This window comes from Apium graveolens, chromosome 4 (assembly GCF_009905375.1).
Source record: "Apium graveolens cultivar Ventura chromosome 4, ASM990537v1, whole genome shotgun sequence".
NCBI classification, from domain to species: Eukaryota; Viridiplantae; Streptophyta; class Magnoliopsida; order Apiales; family Apiaceae; genus Apium; species Apium graveolens.
This window is the reverse complement of record NC_133650.1, coordinates 87,624,342-87,647,059: the sequence shown is the minus strand read 5'-3', so window position 1 is coordinate 87,647,059 and position 22,718 is coordinate 87,624,342. Positions and strand designations below refer to the sequence as shown.

General features: G+C 34.7%; 1 protein-coding gene across 1 annotated transcript; it reads right to left on the bottom strand.

Moving 5' to 3' along the window:
• Window positions 1-2,783: 2,783 nt before the first annotated feature.
• Window positions 2,784-4,553, bottom strand: LOC141718153 (myb-related protein 306-like). Its single transcript, XM_074520531.1, has 3 exons — window positions 4,195-4,553; window positions 3,899-4,028; window positions 2,784-3,763 (listed from the first exon to the last, which is right to left on the bottom strand). The coding sequence occupies exons 1-3, from the start codon at window positions 4,325-4,327 to the stop codon at window positions 2,995-2,997; spliced, it is 1,032 nt and encodes a 343-aa protein (XP_074376632.1). The 5' UTR covers window positions 4,328-4,553; the 3' UTR covers window positions 2,784-2,994.
• Window positions 4,554-22,718: the final 18,165 nt, after the last annotated feature.

Below are 22,718 nucleotides of genomic sequence, written 5' to 3'. Positions count from 1 at the left end.
TATTATATGATTGATTTGGAGTTCAATAACATGTTCAAAATTGGGTTTAATTTTCGAATTTCAAAATTAGGGTTTATAACCCGTATAAATGTTCTTAATTGAAATTTGGGCCTTTTTGTTCTAGGGGTTATTAGATGTTTTTGTTGAGTGTATCGTGTTCCTGGTTGAGTTTTCAATCGATTCATGTATATTACAACAATTGACGATTCGTGGTTTGCTCGAATCGAAGCAAACAAAGTTCGCCGAAACCGGTGAACTTCTCGGCCAATTTCCGGCCAACTCCGGGGTTATTAGAACAATTTGATTATTGGGTTGTGTTCCTGGTGATTAGGAGAAATAATCTGGAGCTTGTGGAGGTGTGAGGACAGGGCGTTTTCCGGCGACGGGACTGTAAAATTGCACTTTAGTCCCTCTACTTTTGAAAACGATGAAGTTTGGTCCCTGAACTTTCCAGAATTTGCAAAAATAGGATTGTTGTTTATAAATTATTTAAAAATCATTTTTTCCATTTATTTTAATTACAGAAATTCATTTTGAATTATTAAAAATTCATAAAATTATTATTTTAATTCAAACAATTATTTCTAATTCAAAAATAAATCTGAATTAATTAGTTAATTAATTTTAGTTAATAATTAATTAGTTAATTGCTCAATTAATTCGAAAATTAATTGATTAACTGATTTAATTAATTATTAATTGATTTTAATTAATTATTTAATTAGATTTAATTATTTATTTTTGATTTAAAAATTCCGAAAAATAGTTTCGAGTTTTATACTATTATTTTAAATTTTTTTCAAGGCTCGATAATTATTATAAAACTATTTTGAAGCGAGATTCGGCCAACCGGACCCTGTTTATTGTTTCAAAAATGGTTCAACGGCCCGTTTAAATTTCGAAAAATGTTTAAGAATCCATATTAAGTATCTGAAAAATCCTTTTAACATCAAACCTTCTTTGAAAAGTATTTTCAATCTAATATCTTACGTATTATGTGTTATATACGCATTGATTAACATGTTAAATGCGCATGTGTACGTTATATGACTGTTTTGATCGTATCTTTCAATTCGTAAATCGGATTTGGGTAAAACCAAGGATAGATAGAAGCTTATATCGAGTAGAATCATATGAGTTGAGTATTGATAGATACTTATGCTATATGAGAAGAAGAGGCAAGGCGTTGGAAAGGGAAGCAAGTAGTCGAGGAATAAGAGGTTGTGATTGAAAGCTAGTAAAGTGTAGCAAGCTAATACAAGGCAAGTGTTTTGAACTTTCTCGAGATATACTGTGAAAGTTGATAGTTCTGTTTTATATTTCAAGTGCTTTGAATTACTGAAACCTAAACCTTGATTCCAATTATTGATCTTTGTAGTGAGTACTGCAAAACCATAATGATTAATAATATCATTTATGATGTAAAATCTAAATAAAAATTTATATATTCCATAAAAACAAATAAACTGATTTGAAATATAGTTTAGTGCATACCTTTCTGTTATATCGGTCATCCGGTTAGGCTCCTTGCTGTCACGTTTAATTTCTTTTGTCTTGCGGGTTTTTCTAATTCATGTTCTATTTTGCCTGTATACTAGTAACACATTAATTAGCTACTACAGATCCAATAATGCATTGATCATCTGGATTTTTATTAATAGTATTAATATGTAGAGATATGGTGGGGAGCAATTGGTGTACATTTAAATGGTTTGACAATTCTTAAAATCAATTGTTTATAGCCGGTTGATCTTCTTGAACAGCGTCAAGGATTTTTCTACTGGTCACCAATTTTGTGTTTCTAATCAAATAATTTCTCCAATACCGTTTTAATTTTTTCAAAAAAAAATTCTTCATTATTTTCAGAATTATTGATTGAAGGTTCTAGGTGTGCCTTAAACCGGGACAATAATGAGCACATATACACCTCATCATATATTGTGTACAATAAGGTCAACAAACAATAAACATGATTGATTATTGATTAAGTGGAAACCTAAAGAGAGGGTTTGCATGTAAGAAAGCTAAGAGAGTACAAGCTATAGTAATCAAGATATAATCATCTATGCTAATCATGATCAAAGCAGCAGATGAGGTATGTTTCCAACTAATGAGTTCGACTTAAATTATGATAATCGACCCAATAGTCGCAGTACAACAGTAAGCATGTTCAAGTTCCGGTTCCAGATTCTCATATATATAAAGTTTTCTGCTAGAGATTCTTATTCAAATTAATCAGTACTTACAACATTGAAGAAGAAAGAAAAAGAGAACATCATAGTTTGTAATCTATATAAGTTATAGCTGAATAATTAGAAAAAGAAAATGAAAAACCATGTTATCTTTTCGGTGAGTATAGTTATTACGGTATTCATGACCAGTCCACTTGTGGATTTTAATTCATTGCTTTACAGTTTGCATTGCCTTTTCCAGGATCAATATACACTGCTGCATGTGTTTGTATTAAAACACATTCACATGTATACATTTAAGACTATCTGCAGATCCATTTGCAACTCAATTCTGCCAGCAATATTTATATAAATATTTTATTTCATTATCACAATACTGAAATATAATTTGTGTATTCCTGCAAAATGGTATATATCCTGTGAACTTACTAATGGCCAATGTCATCTCTGGCAACAAAAATTAAAAATACATATATTACTGATTGGTTTCTGATAATTATATGCTTGTATATAGAAGATGAAGCAAGGCAGATGAATGAATTGAGAAAATTTGTAATAAATATAAAATTGACATTGAATTCCAGTCAGGCATAGTAAAATGGTTGCTAATTGATCGACACTCGTCTATTGCAAAAGATCAAGAAAAAACCATATATCCATGGTTGGACCAAAATGGATAACATATATAATGAACAAATAAGATAATATAGGATACGAATCTGAACACAGATTAAATAATAATTAACAACCTTAAACAAGATCCCATGTCCGATTACAAAAACAGTAGATCCGGAAGCTTCAATTATATGTCATCAAATGAAAAGTTAGTAGTGAGCCCTAATTTGTTATGAGACCCTTCGTCGAATAGCCAGTTCTCAAACATTGAGAATGGAACAAGAGAACTGAGGTCTGGCTTTCTTTCACTGTTGAAAAAGGTACTAGCTTCCTCTGGAGACATATTATTATTGTTGTGAGATTTTGTGGAAAAATCCGAAATATTAGAACTAGAGTCCAAAGTCTCGAATCCAAAGAGAGAATCAAATGCTTGAGAGAGATCAATACCATTACTTTTGCTTTGATCTGTACCTTCACTTGAGGTCGAATAATCAGTAACATGCGCATCATGAATTTTCTGGACCATTGAATGCTGAGTAGTGACAGTAGTGCTTGAACAAGACATTTGAGGTGAATTTTTCATCCAACCTTTGAGCAACTTTGCGATATTTTCAGTGCTTGATGCATAGAGCTGGGAAGAGGTAGAAGCAGCTTCATGATTAGGGTTTGGAGGAGGGACCACGATCATCGGTTTCTGATCTAATGACAAAGCATCATTTAGGGCTTGTTTGGCCATGTGAATATCAGTTTGAAGCCTCCTCTCCCATTGGCCTCTAGAGATGGAGTGCGAGTAAGATGAAATGAGAGTGTTGTCTTCTGTAGGCAAACAAGCCCTTCCCTCGTCAGAAGTAGTACTGTTCTCAAGCTTTTTTAACTTCTTCTTCAAATGAGTATTCCAGTAATTCTTGATGTCATTATCTGTTCTCTCAGGAAGATAAGATGCTATAGCTGCCCATCTGGTTAAAAGCAAATAATATAATTTTAGTTTCCTAAATAAATCTATTTATAACTCATGTTTAACATGTTTAAGCTAATTAACAGAGTACATATATAACTAATGACTACAAAATACAAATCAATGTAAGTATTACTTGTTTCCAAGAAGATCTTGAAGCTGGATGATCATCTTTTCCTCATCAGCAGTGAAATCACCCCTTCTTATTCCGGGCCTCAGATAATTTGTCCACCTAAGCCTGCAGCTCTTACTGCATCTACGCAACCCTTGAAAAATAGAAATCCAAAAAATCAGTACAAGAAAGAAAATTAATAAAGAATATATTGATTTACAAGAACTGCAGAGATCTGAATAAAAATTTACCTTTTATTAAGAATCACAAACAACATAGTACAAATCCCAGAAACAGAAGCTAGGAAATATATAACATACCAGTATTGGTAGGAACAGCTCGCCAATTGCCAGGACCATGCTCTTGAACATAAGAAACCAACATTATATCTTCCTCGGGAGTCCAAGGTCCTTTCTTCACACCCATTTTGTCACAACATGGAGGTCTTCCCATGTTTTTACTACTCTACTTACTTTCTTCTTCGCCCAAAATATTTCTTTAATTGTGTGTGATGTTTGATCTATTTAGTTTACTTTTGGATCTGGGTGTGATGGTAATTTTGTTGCAAGTCTCTTGAAAATGTTTAGTGAAAAGAGAAAGGAGCACCAAAACAGTGAGAACCAAGTGTTTGTGTGGGTGTAGAGAAGGGTATGTGATATATAGAAAGAAAAAAGGAGAGATACATTTATTATATAGGCAGGAGGCTGACCTTAAAGAAAAAGAAATGAGCAAAGGATTGGGGGCAGAGGTGAAAAGAGTCAAAAGGAAACAGCAACAGCATTTACTCCATGGGCCTATGCCCTAAAGTCAGCTGTGTCTTATGCCCTCTTCTGCCTTACCAAAACCGCGTGGCATTCAATGACCCTTTATCTCCTAATTACAACTCACCCTAAATTGCAAAAAACAAATATAAATATAAGTATATAAACCCTAATTTCTTTCCCTTCCCTTCCCTTCCCCCTCTCTCTCTCCCTGATCTCCCTCTCTCCCCAGAACTCTCTCTTTATTTATTTTGTACACAGAAGCATGTTATCTCTAAACCCCATAGAGTGATGTAATAATTTATCACTACTAGCAAGCCAATTCCATTTTTCAACATATTATAAATTTTGTTTTCGAGGAATCTCTATTTTCTCTCTATCAGTGTCTCTCTCTCTGTAATCAATATTGGTCTTACATATATACTCATATTGTTAGTTGTGCATTATCATAAAGATGGAGACGAAGCATCGTAGGATGGTAAATGATGGATGCTTTCTCTGACATGCCAAACTTCTGGTGAATATTTTTGTACTACTGTATTAACCACGACGGTGATGAATAACAAATATACACAAACACTCCATTTTATACTTACACTGTACTCCAATAGATCCTACAGATATCCTTTTCTCAAGTCAAACGTAGTATTAATTAAAACCATGACCTGACGTCCTTAATTACACTTCTGGCTTGTACAATAGTAGTAAGTGGTAACTGGACTGTGGTGTGTGGATGTATATAATATTTTTTGCTCTAATTTTCACATACACAGTTGAATTTTTGTAAAATTTGAACAATGAGTAATTAGTAATGCAAAACCATGGTAGAGATGGAGCACCGCTCTGATGCATGACTTGATCATGCAACTTTGATTAAAACCGCATTAATGATAGCCTTCTCTCCAAAAAACTTGACCAGTTCTCTTTACTCAAACAGTGTGATCATTTCCAAGATAAGATTCATTTTTCTTACAACTTAATTGCTTACTCCATTTGATTATATCAACACTGGACTATCTTGACTTGTTTAAGGCTGCGATAAGTCAAAAGCTCAGACTTCAAATTTAATTTATTGTTGCAATTGTATTCTATTCTTTCTATAGTGATTGATCCTGACTAATGAAACTATGTGCTAGTAGTACTACTTTTCGGATTCAAACGAAGTGTTCTGTTTTTATTTATTTTTAATTTTTTTACAGTAAAACATATTTTCATACATAAAAACATATTTTCATACACAGATATAAAATAGGAATATAAATTTTCTCAGAATTGGGAAAATTAACATTTTAGGATTATATTAAGAGAAAACTAATGAAATTATGTACTATTTTTCCGAATTCAAACAAAAGGTTTTGTTTGATTTTTTTTATAGCAAAGGAAATTTTCATACATAGAAACACATTCTCATGAAGAGGGACAACACGAGAATGTAAATTTTCTTCAAAATAGAGAAAATTAACATTTTATAATTACATCAGGGAAAAAAATCATATCAACGTAACATCACAAAATCTAACAAAATGTGTGAATTGAATGACTGTTTCTCTTCAACCACCAGTGAGTAATCACCGTAGTAAATCAGTTCAATAAAATATATAGGTTATATATATAGAATCATAATTTTGAGAAAAATTGGTGCTATAAAACATACATATCAAAATATTATAGATAACATGTAAATATTAAAAACTAAGAAACAGTCCTAGATCTCATCATAACTAAGTGACACTTGATATTCGTCCAAGAAGATCCACCAGATAATCATCAAATTTCAAAGCTTTCAATCCGTGCAAAGCAACAAACAAAGGAACGATTTTGTTTGATTTTTTTAGTTAGATTGATAATAATTTTCCCAAAAATTTACATATAGTATAGAAAAAAAATATATATATATATAGGGGCTACTCTAATAGAAACCAATTTTAGAATAGAAACTAGAAACCAAATAATTTTAAAAAAAAATTATTTCGAAATATAACATATTTGGTATGCAAATCGATCGTTGAGAGATGTAGAAAAATACAGTGAAGTCGGATTTTAAAAAAAAACATACAGTTTGACGGGAAAATCAAATTAAAAACGGAGTGAAAAAGCTGAAATTGGTTGTGAGAGGGTGTACAGTAGTTGGGTGGGGTGATTTAAGAAGAGGCATTAGATTAGATAGATCTAATTACTTAGATTAGATAGATCTAATGACTTAGATTAGTTCCTAATTTCTATTTTAATTTTAGTTTGTATTCATCATTCCCATATATATATATAATATGTCATTCAAAAGTTTTAAAATCTATTAAAATTATATAAGAATGTTTTTTTTTATTTTCAGCTAATTATAAAATTAACCATCTCAACCGTCAGTTTTATGTCGTCTCTCCCAACTAATTACTGCTCCCAACTACTACTAAATGTGCATATCAGCTAATTTTACTAAAATCAACAACAAATGGCTGGTTTTAGTTCTGCAATAAATTTTTACATCACCTTCTTTCGTTTTTGTTCTTCAATAATTTGTTGATTTAAATTTAAAGGTAAAAATTGGGTAAATATTAACAGTATCTAAAGGTAATTATGTATATATATACATGTATATGTGTGTATTTCTAATCTAAATCGAGATTAGATAAAGTAACGTCTAAATCGAGATTGGATAAAGTAACGTTTCAAAAATGTTCAACTTTTATCAAATATTGGATATTGGGATTTTGTAAAAGATTTTTTGGCATTTGCCCGTAAAAATGGATGGTGGCCGGAAAAATAATGTTATTGTAACAAATGAAAAACGGAACATGGAAGAATGATAAAAATGTTGAACTTCACTTGTATCAAAATGACATTTTCAAACATAAGGGATCACATGATGAAAAAGAAGCATCTCTTAAAATGGAAAAAAAATTAACCATATAGCTGAAGAGATGGTTGAAAAACCTTTAATTTGCATGTATTCTCAGCAGTGGAAATAACAGTGATGCAAAAGCTGCAGGTAGAAGTGATAGTAATAATAGAACCTATATATGATAAAGTATAGGGATAAGAGATAAAAGTATAGTTTTATTATAATACTACTTGTTTGTGATTACAATATAAGAGAGTGTCATTGAGCCAACAACTAAAATGTAATAAAACAATATCATAATAAGAAAACTATTATAATAATGAAACTATCCAATAATAATAATATTATTATATATGTAAACATTCCCTCTCAAACTCATGATGGTGAATCGAAAGTTTACCGAATAAGAAACGGAGCTATGTAATCAATGAACACAAGGTAACAACACCAAAACAAGAAAATTCAATCGATATAAACCGTTGTCACAAATCCAATCAAACCAAAACTTTTCAAGTGAATCCAAAGTTGTGCAAAATATGGGCAAAAATGCAACTGCAATATAAGAGAAAACAAATGTTAGTTATGGGCCCATCTCAGGTCCACAGACTGAAGGCCCAAACAATATAAGGTCCATCATAACGAAGGCCCGTTAACCCAAAAAGTCCAAGGTAAATAAGCCAATTGTTGGACAGAAGGGTAACGCATCCCTTTCCCCTCCCAAATGTTCGTTCGTATCTTTAGCATAACGGACGAACATTAAACGCTAAAGTTTGGTTATATATATGGAAAGGCCGTAAGAAATAAATATTATCTCTACACACTCAAATGCTCTATCATTTTCTTATATTCTCAAACCTATTTTATATTCAGATTACTAATTCTCACGCCAGAGATGAATCGGGGGGACAATCCCTCGCATTTTCTTTCTTTTCAGGTCCAAAATGAAGATTGTTCTAAGACAACTGAAAGGTGTTCTTGCATCCAGAGAAATCTGGGCGTAACATTTGGCACCGTGTGCGGGACTTACGAGAATCGTTAAGAGTAAGAAGAACGTATGAAATAATGAGACGCCTTCTGGATTCACTCCACATGACGGAGGGCAAACATCCAAACAATCATTGGTCGACGCGACAAGGTGTTCAAATTAACCCCCGGAGAGGAGGCTTTATTGCTTAAAATCAGGATGAGAAATTGGCCGTGGAGAAAGGCAATGAAAAGTAGAACGAACAGGTGGAAAAGAGGCCCAATCCAAGGAGAAACGAAGGGAATATTGCACTCCGACCGAAAGCTCTACATCTTTAAAGAAAAGAAATTGAGCTACAGGAGAAGGCACTTCATGAGACGATGGAGGCTGATGATATATAATGACCATCAAGCCTTGGAAAGACCGAAGGGGGAATAACGAAGAACATAAGTCTAACTGTGATTCGAACCCTAAAAGAATACACTCAAAGACCTATTACTCTTCGGACTCAGAAGAAGAACCTGATGGCTCTCGCGTCAGGTTAAGTAGGCTGAAGAAAGCTATGTTTGGCGACATGATAGTCGATCTGGAGCAGATTATGACAGAGGAAATCGAGTGGGATCGGCCTCTACTAGGAGAAGAGAGGCAGTTTCCAAATTAAGCGAATTCAATGGGATGGGCGATTCCGAATATCATTATGATAAGTACGAACTACTGATAATGGAGATGGGCCACAATGACATCATGTTGTGTAAGATGTTCTGAACATACCTGAAGGGATCGTCCACAGTGTGGTACAAGTCCCTCAATCCAAGGTCTATCATCTTGCACGAGCAGTTAAAGAGGAAGTTTCTGAAATACTACACTACACCATAAGTGACCTCTTGTAACGGTTTTTTTCAGTGTAACCAGCTAAAGTGTGACTATAGGTGCCTTAAAATTATTTTTAGCTATTTATGGTTACACCTTTATTCATTGTAACCATTGGTCTAATTTAGTGTAACCATAGAGAAAATGAGACATCTACGGTTACACTATAACTAATACAACTGTTGGTCTTAAAAATAGTGTAAATAATAACTGAATTTATTGGGCGGTTGAATAAAAATGAAATCCAACTGAGTGGGAGGCTTGAATTAATTAAAAAACACGAGGGAATTATTACCCCTAACTACTACATTGTCCAAAAATTAAACACTCTCATTTCTCATTCAACATAAACTCACACAAATTAACTCACACTCTCATATCAGTCACCCTCTCACTCACCAAAATTCACAGATTCACTCACTCACTGTAATAACCCCAAATTTTGGAATTTTTGAAACCCTTATGAATAGTGTTTATTGCTGATTATGCTGAATAAGAAAACTTTTCATGCCACACTATGTAGGGGTTCTTTTATGGATATTCTGAGATTTAATTGGTACTCTATATGATATATAAGTGTATGTAAAGATCGTCAGAATCCAAATTGGAATATTTTGATTTTTCCCGAAAATCCACCAGATATCGAAAGAAATGGGTATAAGATAACAGGATAAAAAGGATTTAAATTCAAGGATTTTAAGAGAGGATCATAAAAGGAATATAATGTATTGAGAAAGGTTAAGGAGACCCATGTAATAAGATCCCGGGTATGATCCCTCAAACGATAAACGAAAACGAAAGTTAAGCGAATCGTATAACAGATCAGCGATCATTAGCCAAGTAATTAGAAGCTAATCAAAGAGGTTAGTGAGGATGATGTCATCAAACCAATAAGAAGAGGACAAAGGTGGGAGGGTGACATCACATGGTGACATAAGCATGACCAAAGCAAAGTGTGTTGTTGGTTGATTTAGAACCACACAAAAGTTACCATGGTAAAAGGTAATAAAATAAAACAAATCAAAAGCAACCAACCAAGTCAACCAACAATTCATTTTCACCAAAAAAAACACAAAGCTATTTCATTTTCTTCATCTTTGCTCTCGGCTTTCAAGGAAAAAGCAAGGAAGAAAAATCCAAAGTCCAAGCTCCACTCAAGCATAAATTCCATGGTTTGTTTTATGGATTCTACATTTCATAACTTAGCTTGGGTATGATTTTAAGCTCTTGATTCAAATGGATTCATAGCTAATTAATTCACCAAAGATTAGGGTGAATAGTGTTTTCAAATTTTAACTTTGTGTTTCTTGATTTCATTTGCAAGATCAAGGTTATATAAGGATAGATCAAGGTTCTTTGAGGCTCCCTAGTAACTTTCCACCCTCCAAGAAAGGTATAAATCTTCACACCCTTTAGTAATAAGTTTGAATGTTGAAGTTTGGAGATGGTTTGGATGGATGAGTAGTAATTTGAATGATAAGCATGATTCGAGCTTAATTGTTAAGTAGTTTAGTTGAATTTAGAGGTGTTATAATATATGATTGGATTGAGATCCTTGAGCTTATTATGACTGAAATCAGTAGAATTGATGTGTATCTTGAGTTGTTATTGATTGGTATTTGGATTTATATGGTTTGGAATGGTAAAAAATTTGGGAAATCGCGTAAACATAGCCGTCGTAATATCCGATTTACTTTAGACTATTTTTGCTCTTAACATCAGAACCCTTGAACTCACTGTTAGGTTTTGACCATTTCCATGTTTAGATAGTTCATGTTACGAGCTTCGTTTTGATATGTGGTACGCTTGAATCCGATGTACGGTTTAGGAGAAACGACCGTTTTAAGTAACGGCGTTTCGCGACCGAACCATTACCCCTCGCCTTACTTTGAAACCTTGATTAAGGACCTTAAATGACTAATTGGGGTATGAAACATTTATGTAAAGTGGATTAGGCAGTTGATAAGGTATTCGCGAAAGAATCGCCTTAAAACCCTTAATGGTTAATTTATTAAAAATGGTGGAGCCAAGGGTACTCGAGCGACTTAAGTGAATCATTAAGCGTGAAAGCGAACGTTAGGACTCTAAATGGTTAAAGTCTAGTTTCTTAAGCGACCGGGGTTTAATTCCGACTTATGTTGTTGTTCATAGGTTATCGGACCCACTCTAAGCTTAAGTCTATCCGGGAGCACTCAGGCAAGTTTTCTACCCGTTATACTGTTGTTGTGATGTATACATTTGTATATGCATTATCTTGCGATAGATGCATGATGGTTAATTAGCAAATTCTTGTGATATATTGTAGCACGTGATATGATATATGTGCATGCCTGTTTCGTATTCTTGACACATATATCTGTTGATTCAGTTGATAATACCTATGCTAGAGATAAGCGGTAATTTGCATATACCCTTAGTATAGGGGACCCAAAGGTGATGTAACACCCCCAAATCCGGGGTCGGGGATCCGGGTTGTCACGAGTTCCATTTCCCTTAATAACACCCAATCTTAATAAACAATCAACTACTCTGTATTGTGACCCCACAATAAACACACACACCACAAGTTATAGTCTCAGAGATGAATATCCAAAAATAACACGAGTCATTTTATTCCAAAATTATATGCCATTACACCTTAAAAGGGTTTCTGAATAAATTTATATTTCTTTGCCATTATTACAATTGATAAAGATACATAAGTCTGGTACATCAACAGTTGAAAATCTAGCCTATTGATAGTTACTACCTCGGCTACAGCGACATCAACGCCTACAGGAAACTACAGAACGTTTCCTATCCGCTCGCGAATTGGGAGCTTGGTCCTGTTCATCTTGTCTATCTGATGTTGTGTGATGAAAGAAGATAGCAAGGGTGAGCAACAAGCCCACCAAAATAATATGTATAATAATTAACAATATATGAGCATTCTCATAGTTTCATGAAATTCTTGGTCAAGAAGAAATGAACCAAGCTGATATCTTAACGCGACCAAGTCGCAAAATATTCAGTATATATATACATATATACTTTTCATAATCTTTGAAATCTTCTGACATGTATAATATACACAGAGTTTCAGTTTATAACTATATAAAAATATCGTTGCAAGGTGATCTCATATATCTAACCTTGTCTCAACGTTTTTCTGAAAATCTTTGTCATTCATAAGACAATCATTAACTAGATATAAGTTTAAAAGATGAAGTTACAAGATACTCCAATATACTTATATCTTTTCCGAATACTACTTGAACTACCACAGTTCAATATATAAATAGTTCATCCCATAGATTAAGCTACAAGAAAAAACTTGTATAGAATCAATCTTTAAAATATCATCAAAATAAAATGAAGTTACGAGATACTTCATTTGATGCAAACATCATTTTGAAAACTTGACCCTGCCAACACTCAATAATCGCCCAACTGTAGCCTTTCTATCGAAGTGCTCTGGGTAGTGTTGCAGAAATATCCAATTAGATGATGAACTCATTACGGGAGTTTGCCACGCCAGGAAGACCACTTACGATGATCAGTCGTAGTAGTGTAACCCCACCATTTTCTACATGTAGAGGATAACCTGTCGGATTTACTTGTCAACCGAACACTGGACTCCTAAGGAATGGACCGTCTTAGCGGAACTTCCGGGCCATTTGGGCCAATATAATAAGGCTGCGCCGGCGCCACTCGACCACTTACGCCACTCCTAGTTCAGATGAAATACATGACTCTGAAACGTAAAGCTCCTTCCCCCTTTCCCCAAGTAGAAACTTGTTGATACGGCTCCACCAAGAAGTCGACTCTAGTTGGAAAGGAGAACTCACCGATATTTCCCAGGCGATGCCTGTTAATGGATTAACTTGTTCCAAGAATTTTACTTCCCGAGTGTTGGGTAAGTAATCAAAAATTCTTTTATCAAAATAGCAACCTTGTTGCGAATATACAATACACCACAGAGTCGGATCCCTCAGGTTTTGAGCGAATATTTAAATCCCCTTCGAAAGGAGGATCTTAAATATAAAAATGAGTTTTGGGATCCGCTCTAACTTTTAAAATCATTTTGAAAACTCGCAAAACATTTTTAAGAATGTTTGGAGTGATGCTGATTTAATAAAATAAATCAGTCCCAATATATTAGGAAATATCTGAATATTTAAATAATATTCTCATAAAGAATAATCTTTATAAAAATAATTGAAGTAGAAGTTTTAAAACTTATACTTGCAATGAATATTAAATAACCAAAGATATACTTATACGAAAGTACTATCTTTATTTGAATAATCAAAAGTGAGTTTGATCATCGACACATTATTCCTTAATAAAATAAAGAATAATAATTAGTAATTAATCGGAGTTATAAGTCCTCGAATGAATATTCAAAATAATATTCATTAATAAAATAAACGGAGTCATAAGCCCTCGAATTAATATTCAAAATAATATTCATTAATAAAATAAACGGAGTCATAAGCCCTCGAATGAATATTCAAAATAATATTCATTAATAAAATAAACGGAGTCATAAGTCCTCGAATGAATATTCAAAATAATATTCATTAATAAAATAAACGGAGTCATAAACCCTCGAATGAATATTCAAAATAATATTCATTAATAAAATAAAGTTATCGAATAAACCTTATTCGAATAATAGTTTTGAAAACTATTCATATATATATATATAAATATATATATATTATACTCGGGAACATCGAATCCCGGTTTTAAAAAAATATTCACCTTTGGGTCCCCTATACTAAGGGTATACGCACATACCGCTTATCTCTAGCATATGTATTATCAACTGAATCAACAGATATATGTATCAAGATTACGAAATAGGCATGCATATATACCATATCACATGCTACAATATATCGCAAGAATTTGCTAATTAACCATCATGCATCTATCACAAGATAATGCATATACATATGTATACATCACAACAACAGTATAACGGGTAGAAAACTTGCCTGAGTGCTCCCGGATAGACTTAAGCTTAGAGTGGGTCCGATAACCTATGAACAACAATATAAGTCGGAATGAAACCCCGGTCGCTTAAGAAACTAGACTTTAACCATTTAGAGTCCTAACGTTCGCTTTCGCGCTTAACGATTCACTTAAGTTGCTCGAGTACCCTCGGCTCCACCATTTTTAATAAATTAGCCATTAACAGTTTTAAGGCGATTCTTTCGCGAGTACCTTACCAACTGCCTAATCCACTTTACATAAATGTTTCATACACTAATTAACCCTTTTTAGGTCTTTAACCTATGTTTCAAAGAAAGGCGAGGGGTAATGTTTCGTTCGTGAAACGTCGTTACTTAAAACAGCCGTTTCTCCTAAACCGTACATCGGAATCAAACGAACCACATATCAAAACGAAGCTCGTAACATGAACTATATAAAAATGGCAATGGTCAAAAACTAGCAGGGAGTTCTCGGGTGCTAATGTTATGAACAAAAGCAGTCTAAAGTAAATCAGATATTACGACGGCTATGTTTACGCGATTTCCCAATTTTATACCATTCCAATTCAACCACCAATCAATCCCAATTCATTCATACAACCAACATCCATCCAAAACACACTACAACAGTCCCAACACCTCAAGTTCTTCCAATTTATGTTATTCTCATCATGAATGTAAACTATACTTAATTCCTTTAACAAATCAACAAGATTCAACAAAAGCACTTAACCACTAAGATCTCAACATGACAAAACAACTACTACACTTAATCTATCATTCCATCATCATAATCATTTATATCAAACAATCCTAATACTAAGATCATGAAGAGTTATACCTTCCTTGAAGCTTTTAATCAATGAAAGATCCTTGGAATGTCCATGGAAGCCTTAATATATGCTTAAGCTACCTTGACCTTGCAAATAAAATCAAGAATCAAAAATTTGTTCTTGAAAGTTACTATTCACCCTAAACTAAAATGATTTGTTTGAGATAGAAAACCTTTGATTCAAGCACTCAAACTACTTGCTCTTCTTAGTTATGAAATATAGGATCCAAAGAAACAAACCTTATAATTTTCCATGGAGTATAGCTTGTGTTTTGAATTTCTAATTCACCATTTTGGTGAAAAATTCGAAATGAAGAAGATGAAAAGGGGGGGGGGAGAAGCTTGCTTTTTTTTATTTATCTTTGTGCATAAAAGGCTTGGTTGATATCCTTTTGTTTTGTTAATTACCTTTTAACCATGGTAAAATTTGTGTGGCTTGAAATCAACCAACAATACCTTCCCTATGGTCATGCTTATGTCATCCTCCTATGTCATCTTCCCACACTTGTCATCTTCTTGTTGGTATGGTGACATCATCATCACTAACCTCTTTGATTAGCTCTTAATTACTTGGCTAATGACCGCTGATCTGTTATACGGTTCACTTAACTTTCGTTCTCGTTTATCGTTTGAGGGATCATACCCGGGATCTTATTACTTGGGTTCCCTTAACCTTTCTCAATACATTATATTCCTTTTATGATCCTCTCTTATAATCCTTGAATTTAAATCCTTTTAATCATGTTACCTTATACTCAATTCTTTCGGTATCTGGTGGATTTTCGGGAAAAATCAAAGTGTTCGAATTTAGATTCTGACGATCTTTACATACACTTATATCCCATATAAAGTACTAATAAGACCTCAGAATAACAATAGAAGAACCCCTACATAGTGTAGCATGAGAAGTTTTCTTATTCAGCAAAATCACTATTCATAAGGGTTTCAAAAATTCCAAAATTTGGGGTTATTACAGTCTTCCCTCCTTAAAAGGATTCCGTCCCGGAATCAGATAGAAAATAAATAGGGATACTCTCTTAACATTGCACTTTCTAACTCTCGAGTAAATTTTCCCACATTGTGGTTTTTCCATCAAACTCTGAATAGTTTGATAACCCTTCTCCTAAGCACTTATTCCTTTTTCAATCTATAACCCTTCCTGGTTGCTCCATATAGGTTACGTCTGGTTGCATGTCTATGCGCTTATATGCTAACTTCCCAATATGACTTAATATGTCCAAGGGTCCAACAATTCGTGGGCTTAGCTTTCCTTTCTTTCCGGACCACATCAATCCTTTCCAAGGGAATACCTATAACAACACTAGGTCCCCTATTTCATACTCTTTGTCCTTTCGAGTCAAATCAGCATACTTCGTGTTCCCATCTTGGGCTACTACCAGCCGTCCTCTGATTAAATCTATTATATCCTTAGTCCTTTGGACCACTGCTAGTCCGAGCATCTTGCGCTCTACAACTTCATCCTAACATAAGGGGGATCAACATTGTCTTCCCTCAAAGATCTCATAAGACGACATCTCGATACCTGACATACGATCTATTATCGTGAGAAAACTCAACCCGCGTTAAGTGATCATTCCAAATTCTTTCAAGTCTATTGCACAGACTCTCATTATAGCTTTTAGCATTTGAGCTTTTGCTTCTCAATACCCATTCTTTTCCAGTTTGTAGTCATTACTATCTTCCGTACATAATACTATACTGGTTACACTTTTGCTCGTTAGCGTTCTATAACCTTTTAATAACCACGTCAACCTTAGTATCACGAACGCATTAGAATCGGAATACCACCGTACTGATACTACTTCCTTTAGCTGCTTCCATCTTCGAAAGCTTGGTCCTTCATATAGAAGTAAAAGAATTTATTGAGAGATCACTATGATCATGAACACTTGTTTTATCGCATAGTTAGTACAGAAGGTGGCCAGCCTTTAGTACTTGACAAGCAATTAAACAACATGTGGTATCCTACTAGGCTTCTATCACAAAGATAGATAGTCATTCAGCAATACCTCCCCTTCTGGAAGGGTTGTTCTTCTCAGCTTACATGAAATGAAATGAAGAGAAAAGAACGAACTGAAGAGAATTGTATATATGTAAAAAAATATTGCCATAAAATATCTGGCTTGGAATCTACCTCTGAACTATAGAGGTTTGTCATAGGAGAACAAAACATATATGTATTTATATCAACTTATAGCATCGTATTTCACATGCCTAAATATTTTTGCTATTCCATCCATCATTCTATGGACCCATGCTCTTCCTCGAGCTTATACACAATCACCTTTGAAACTCCCTCGATATCGAAAATCGAATCTGGGATCTCATTCTAGACATCATTGTTACTAGAATTCTATGCTTGCATCGCAACCTTCCTCGTATAGTAATACGACTCTCTATTGATAAGAAGGAATAAATATTCAATAGGTAGATAATCTACTTAACCAGTCTATTCAACGACAACTTATACATCACCACAACCCGATTAGGGGTACCCAATCTCAACATCCATTACACTACAACTCTCACGGTTATAATCGGCTCATTATTCAAAGAATCGTTGCTGCATTACTATGGTCCACCACTGACCTACTGTCGTCATTCATTTTCCTTGGAATCTTAATAGCTAACCATACGGAGTCCATACCTGTCGTATCAAATTCTTCTAAGGAGTTAACATAATTACCATTCATAATTCATGAAGAACACTTCTGATCCTGACGTACATACATGACACGAAGCAGATAAAATTGCAGAAGAGTTTCAATCAAAGAAACAATAGCAGGTTAATACCATTCTTAACCATATGTCTATATTATGAGACATGAAGCTCAAAGGTTCATTTAGTCCTTTCATAACATGGTCCTGGCTTATCTCAAGATAGGACCTTCTAAGATAGGAAGCCCGCTCACAGCGATTACATAAATTTATAATTTCCAAACTACTATCACGGTTGAGTATCGCACAATCATCAGAAGGAATGTCAATCTTCCAAACCATAATACAACCTTCACGGCTTTAACCATCATCACTATATTCCTATGGCACGAGCGCCTATAATTATCCTCTTACATTTAAAGTGTCGGCCACCTCTATGGCCTTTCCTGATAGTAAAATTTCCTTACAATCAATGTCTTTTAAATGACCTTCAACTAAATTTTCTACCTCATTTCCAATCACTGCTTATGTAAAAATGCTCTTCCTTACGCTTTGGTAAAAAAATATATCACCATTTTTCCATAAGTTACTGCCTCGGTCTTTTAGAGGTTAACATTGTCACGACTGACTATCGATCATACTTCAGACGTCTCTTATCTTGGGTCCTACTTGATTTCACCAATCTCGACCCTTATTGGGTCAATCTATACTTTCTTATGGTTCAACATGTGCCCCACCTTGCATTATTATAATTACGTCACATTTCCTTTATCAAAATTTCTATTCTTGAGAACTTTGAATATTACCTTTCTCCTTGTAAAACCTCTAAGGTTATCCTTAAATCCTTCATCAGGTACACCCCAGGCACAGGGCATATCAAGATACCATTTACTAATACCAGAATCATTGTCTATATACTTCTGAAAAATTTCTCCACTGATCCTTAAAGGTTGTTGTTACCTTAATCCTTTCCAATTTATACTTGTCAAAACTCATACTATCTCTATTAAGGGTGAAATGCCAACCTTCATGCATTCCCCTAGGATTCATCTCAAGTTATCGAAGTTATATCCTTAATTCCACCTTTAAAAAGGTACTTGCATCCTTCCATGGATAAATCAAGTCATATATCCTTAATAGATTATCTTATTCAATCATTCCCACCCAGATAGTCTATACCAATTTCACAATAACATCTTTATTCAAACTGAGGTCAACACATATGGCCTTCAAAAGATAACAATGGTTACCCGCTTTTCTTTCCTAATTTGGTAATGATAACATGGATGTTCTGGAAGATATTGGTCGTGTTCAACGTGAACATCTTCTTAATAAATCCTCATTTTCTTTTGTTGTTTATCTCAACAGTCATCTCAATGTTGGAATATCTTTCATACCTGGAGTCTCCCTTTCTGGGTATCATGCCACCGGTCTTACACTTCACCTTCTTGAAGGTCACCTCCTTCATCCAATTTTCCTAATTTCCTACTTTCTTGTCTCCTCAGTCTATCCGTGTCTCATTATTTATCCTTCGAACTATCTCAAGGTTTCCTCGAATTCTCCCAATCTTAAAGGGGGTACAATATGTACATCTCTTATGCCTTTAACCATCAACTTTAGCTCATAGTGAATCATCCTCATCCTGATGATCACATACTTTTCTATTTCTATTACTATGATTTTTAGGGTTTCCTCATACCCAACTCCCTTATCATTCCTCAAACTCTATTGCCTTTATATTCCTTTCCACTTCAGTTTCTTTTTATTTTTTTCTTTCTCTTACAATTATTTCATGAACCAACACAACATAAGCATTGATTTCAAACATCCCGTCATTCTGGATTCGTGTCCTCAGAACGAATCTTGATAACTTTTACAACTTAGATTCATAATTCATCATACTCGTCTGCCTTTGTTCTGGCTCTAAAGCTTTTACACTATCTCCATAACCTTGGGAAGTACTTTCTTGAAAACAATTGACTGAACTTAAATCAGTTTATTATAATCTCTTGCTCCGTGCCTTCCTTGGCCTTTCACCAGCGGGTGGCCTCTCTCTTAGGAGGGTAAGTGACAAAACAGTCTTTTGTGATTCGTCAATCATTTAGAATCTCAAATGATTCCTATATTTCCTTTAGCCAGGCTCTTGCCTCGACTGGGTCAGCTTGTTCCTTGGAACTCTGAGAGCTTAGCGACTTAAAGGTCCTGAAAGAATTTATCACCGCATTATTTCCTCAGGGTGGTGGTTGGGGATAATAGTCTAAGTTCTGTCTAGACATGTCCATAAATTTTTCGTATAGGAGTACCGTCTCGGGTCTCCTTTCCTTACTCGACTTCTGTTTCCTTAGTCTGAACATTCCCTCCTCCTCCCCATAATCGGGGTCATCCTACATATTTTAAATCCTAATTTTCCATTTCATCATGTTATGGGTTCCTTCTATCTTGATGGCGACCTCCCTGACTATCACGTTCAGGGTTTCCTCTAAATCTTATTCCTCAAACTAGCTTTCATCTAAGATCTCATCTTTAAGTTCTTGAACATTTGGAACCCAAATTCTGTAGGAATATCTCATTATTCCCTTATCCTCTTTCTCGGTATTAATCTCTTATCTATTTGTTGGCTCACTGCCTTCATTCATCATTTTTTCTTGGTACAATATGATCTTCTCCAATAATTCGGGCTGTATTGTAATCTCAAACAGCTTTTCGGTACCGGCTCCGGTTACCTTCACTTCTATTTCCATTTTCTCAAAATCTCTTATCAACTCTCCCAAAGACATTTTCATCTTGAGTCTCTCTTTTATACTAAGGGCATTAGCCACCATATTGGCTTTCCCCGAATGATAAAGAATCTCATAATTGTAATCCTTGATTAGCTCTAACCACCTCATTTGGCGCATGTTGAGCTCTTTCTGCGTGAAAATGTACTAGAGCACTTATGGCTTAGGTAATTCTCGCACTTCTCTCCATACAAGTAGTGCTTCCAATCTTTAGGGCAAAACTATTGCCACGAGCCCAAGCTCATGGGTGGGGATATCGAATTTTATATTCCTTTAATTGTCTTGACGCGTAGGAGATTACCTTGTTGTGCTGTATAAGAAGCACCCTAATTCCTTATGCGAAGCGTCACTACACATCACAAAATCTCCTTTTTCCATCCGGCAATGCCATCATAGGGGTCGTCACCAATCATTGCTTCAGTTCTTAAAAGCTGTTCTCGCATTTCTCTGTCCATTCGAACTTCTCAGTCTTATGAGTAAGCCGCGTTAAAGGGGCTACTATCTTTACAAACTTGAACGAACCTCTGGTAGTGACCGGCCAATCCTACCTCTGGTAGTCGTCCTAACCATGGTCATCAATTCCTCAGTGGTCCTTTATTCATTCTTGTTAGGATCCTCCATGAGATCCTCCTCAGCAACAATCCCATCTAGGACAACATCCTCAACCACTACATCCTCAATATAAACATCAACCGGTCCTGCATTAGGACGCTCTATTGGATCCACAATCTGATCTTCAATAACTTAATAAAACATCATCGCGTTGTTGCTTCTCAACCTCAGGGTTCGGAGTCCCGCTACCATATACAATAATGAACTATGCTTCTATCACGATATTTATAAGGGTTCCCATAAGGGTTTTAACTGTCAGTACTACGTTAGGTAGTCCGACTATGAACTTGGCAAGAGTTCTTATTATCATAGTGAACTTATTATTTTAACGTCACATCATCTCTGAGGTTTATAACGCTTAGCTCTGATACCATTTCTGTAACACCCCCAAATCCGGGGTCGGGGATCCGGGTTGTCACGAGTTCCATTTCCCTTAATAACACCCAATCTTAATAAACAATCAACTACTCTGTACTGTGACCCCACAATAAACACACACACCACAAGTTATAGTCTCAGAGATGAATATCCAAAAGTAACATGAGTCATTTTATTCCAAAATTATATGCCATTACACCTTAAAAGGGTTTCTGAATAAATTTACATTTCTTTGCCATTATTACAATTGATAAAGATACATAAGTCTGGTACATCAACAGTTGAAAATCTAGCCTATTGATAGTTACTACCTCGGCTACAGCGACATCAACGCCTACAAGAAACTGCGGAACGTTTCCTATCCGCTCGCGAATTGGGAGCTTGGTCCTGTTCATCTTGTCTATCTGATGTTGTGTGATGAAAGAAGATAGCAAAGGTGAGCAACAAGCCCACCGAAATAATATGTATAATAATTAACAATATATGAGCATTCTCATAGTACTCATGAAAGTCTTGGTCAAGAAGAAATGAACCAAGCTGATATCTTAACGCGACCAAGTCGCAAAATATTCAGTATATATATACATATATACTTTTCACAATCTTTGAAATCTTCTGACATGTATAATATACACAGAGTTCCAGTTTATAACTGTATAAAAATATCGTTGCAAGGTGATCTCATACATCTAACCTTGTCTCAACGTTTTTCTGAAAATCTTTGTCATTCATAAGACAATCATTAACTAGATATAAGTTTAAAAGATGAAGTTACAAGATACTCCAATATACTTATATCTTTTCTGAATACTACTTGAACTACCACCGTTCAATGTATAACTAGTTCATCCCATAGATTAAGCTACAAGACAAAACTTGTATAGAATCAATCTTTAAAATATCATCAAAATAAAATGAAGTTACGAGATACTTCATTTGATGCAAACATAATTTTGAAAACTTGACCCTGCCAACACTCAACAATCGCCCAACTGTAGCCTTTCTATCGAAGTGCTCTGGGTAGTGTTGCAGAAATATCCAATTGGATGATGAACTCATTACGGGAGTTTGCCACGCCAGGAAGACCACTTACGATGATCTGTCGTAGTAGTGCAACCCCACCATTTTCTACATGTAGAGGATAACCTGTCGGATT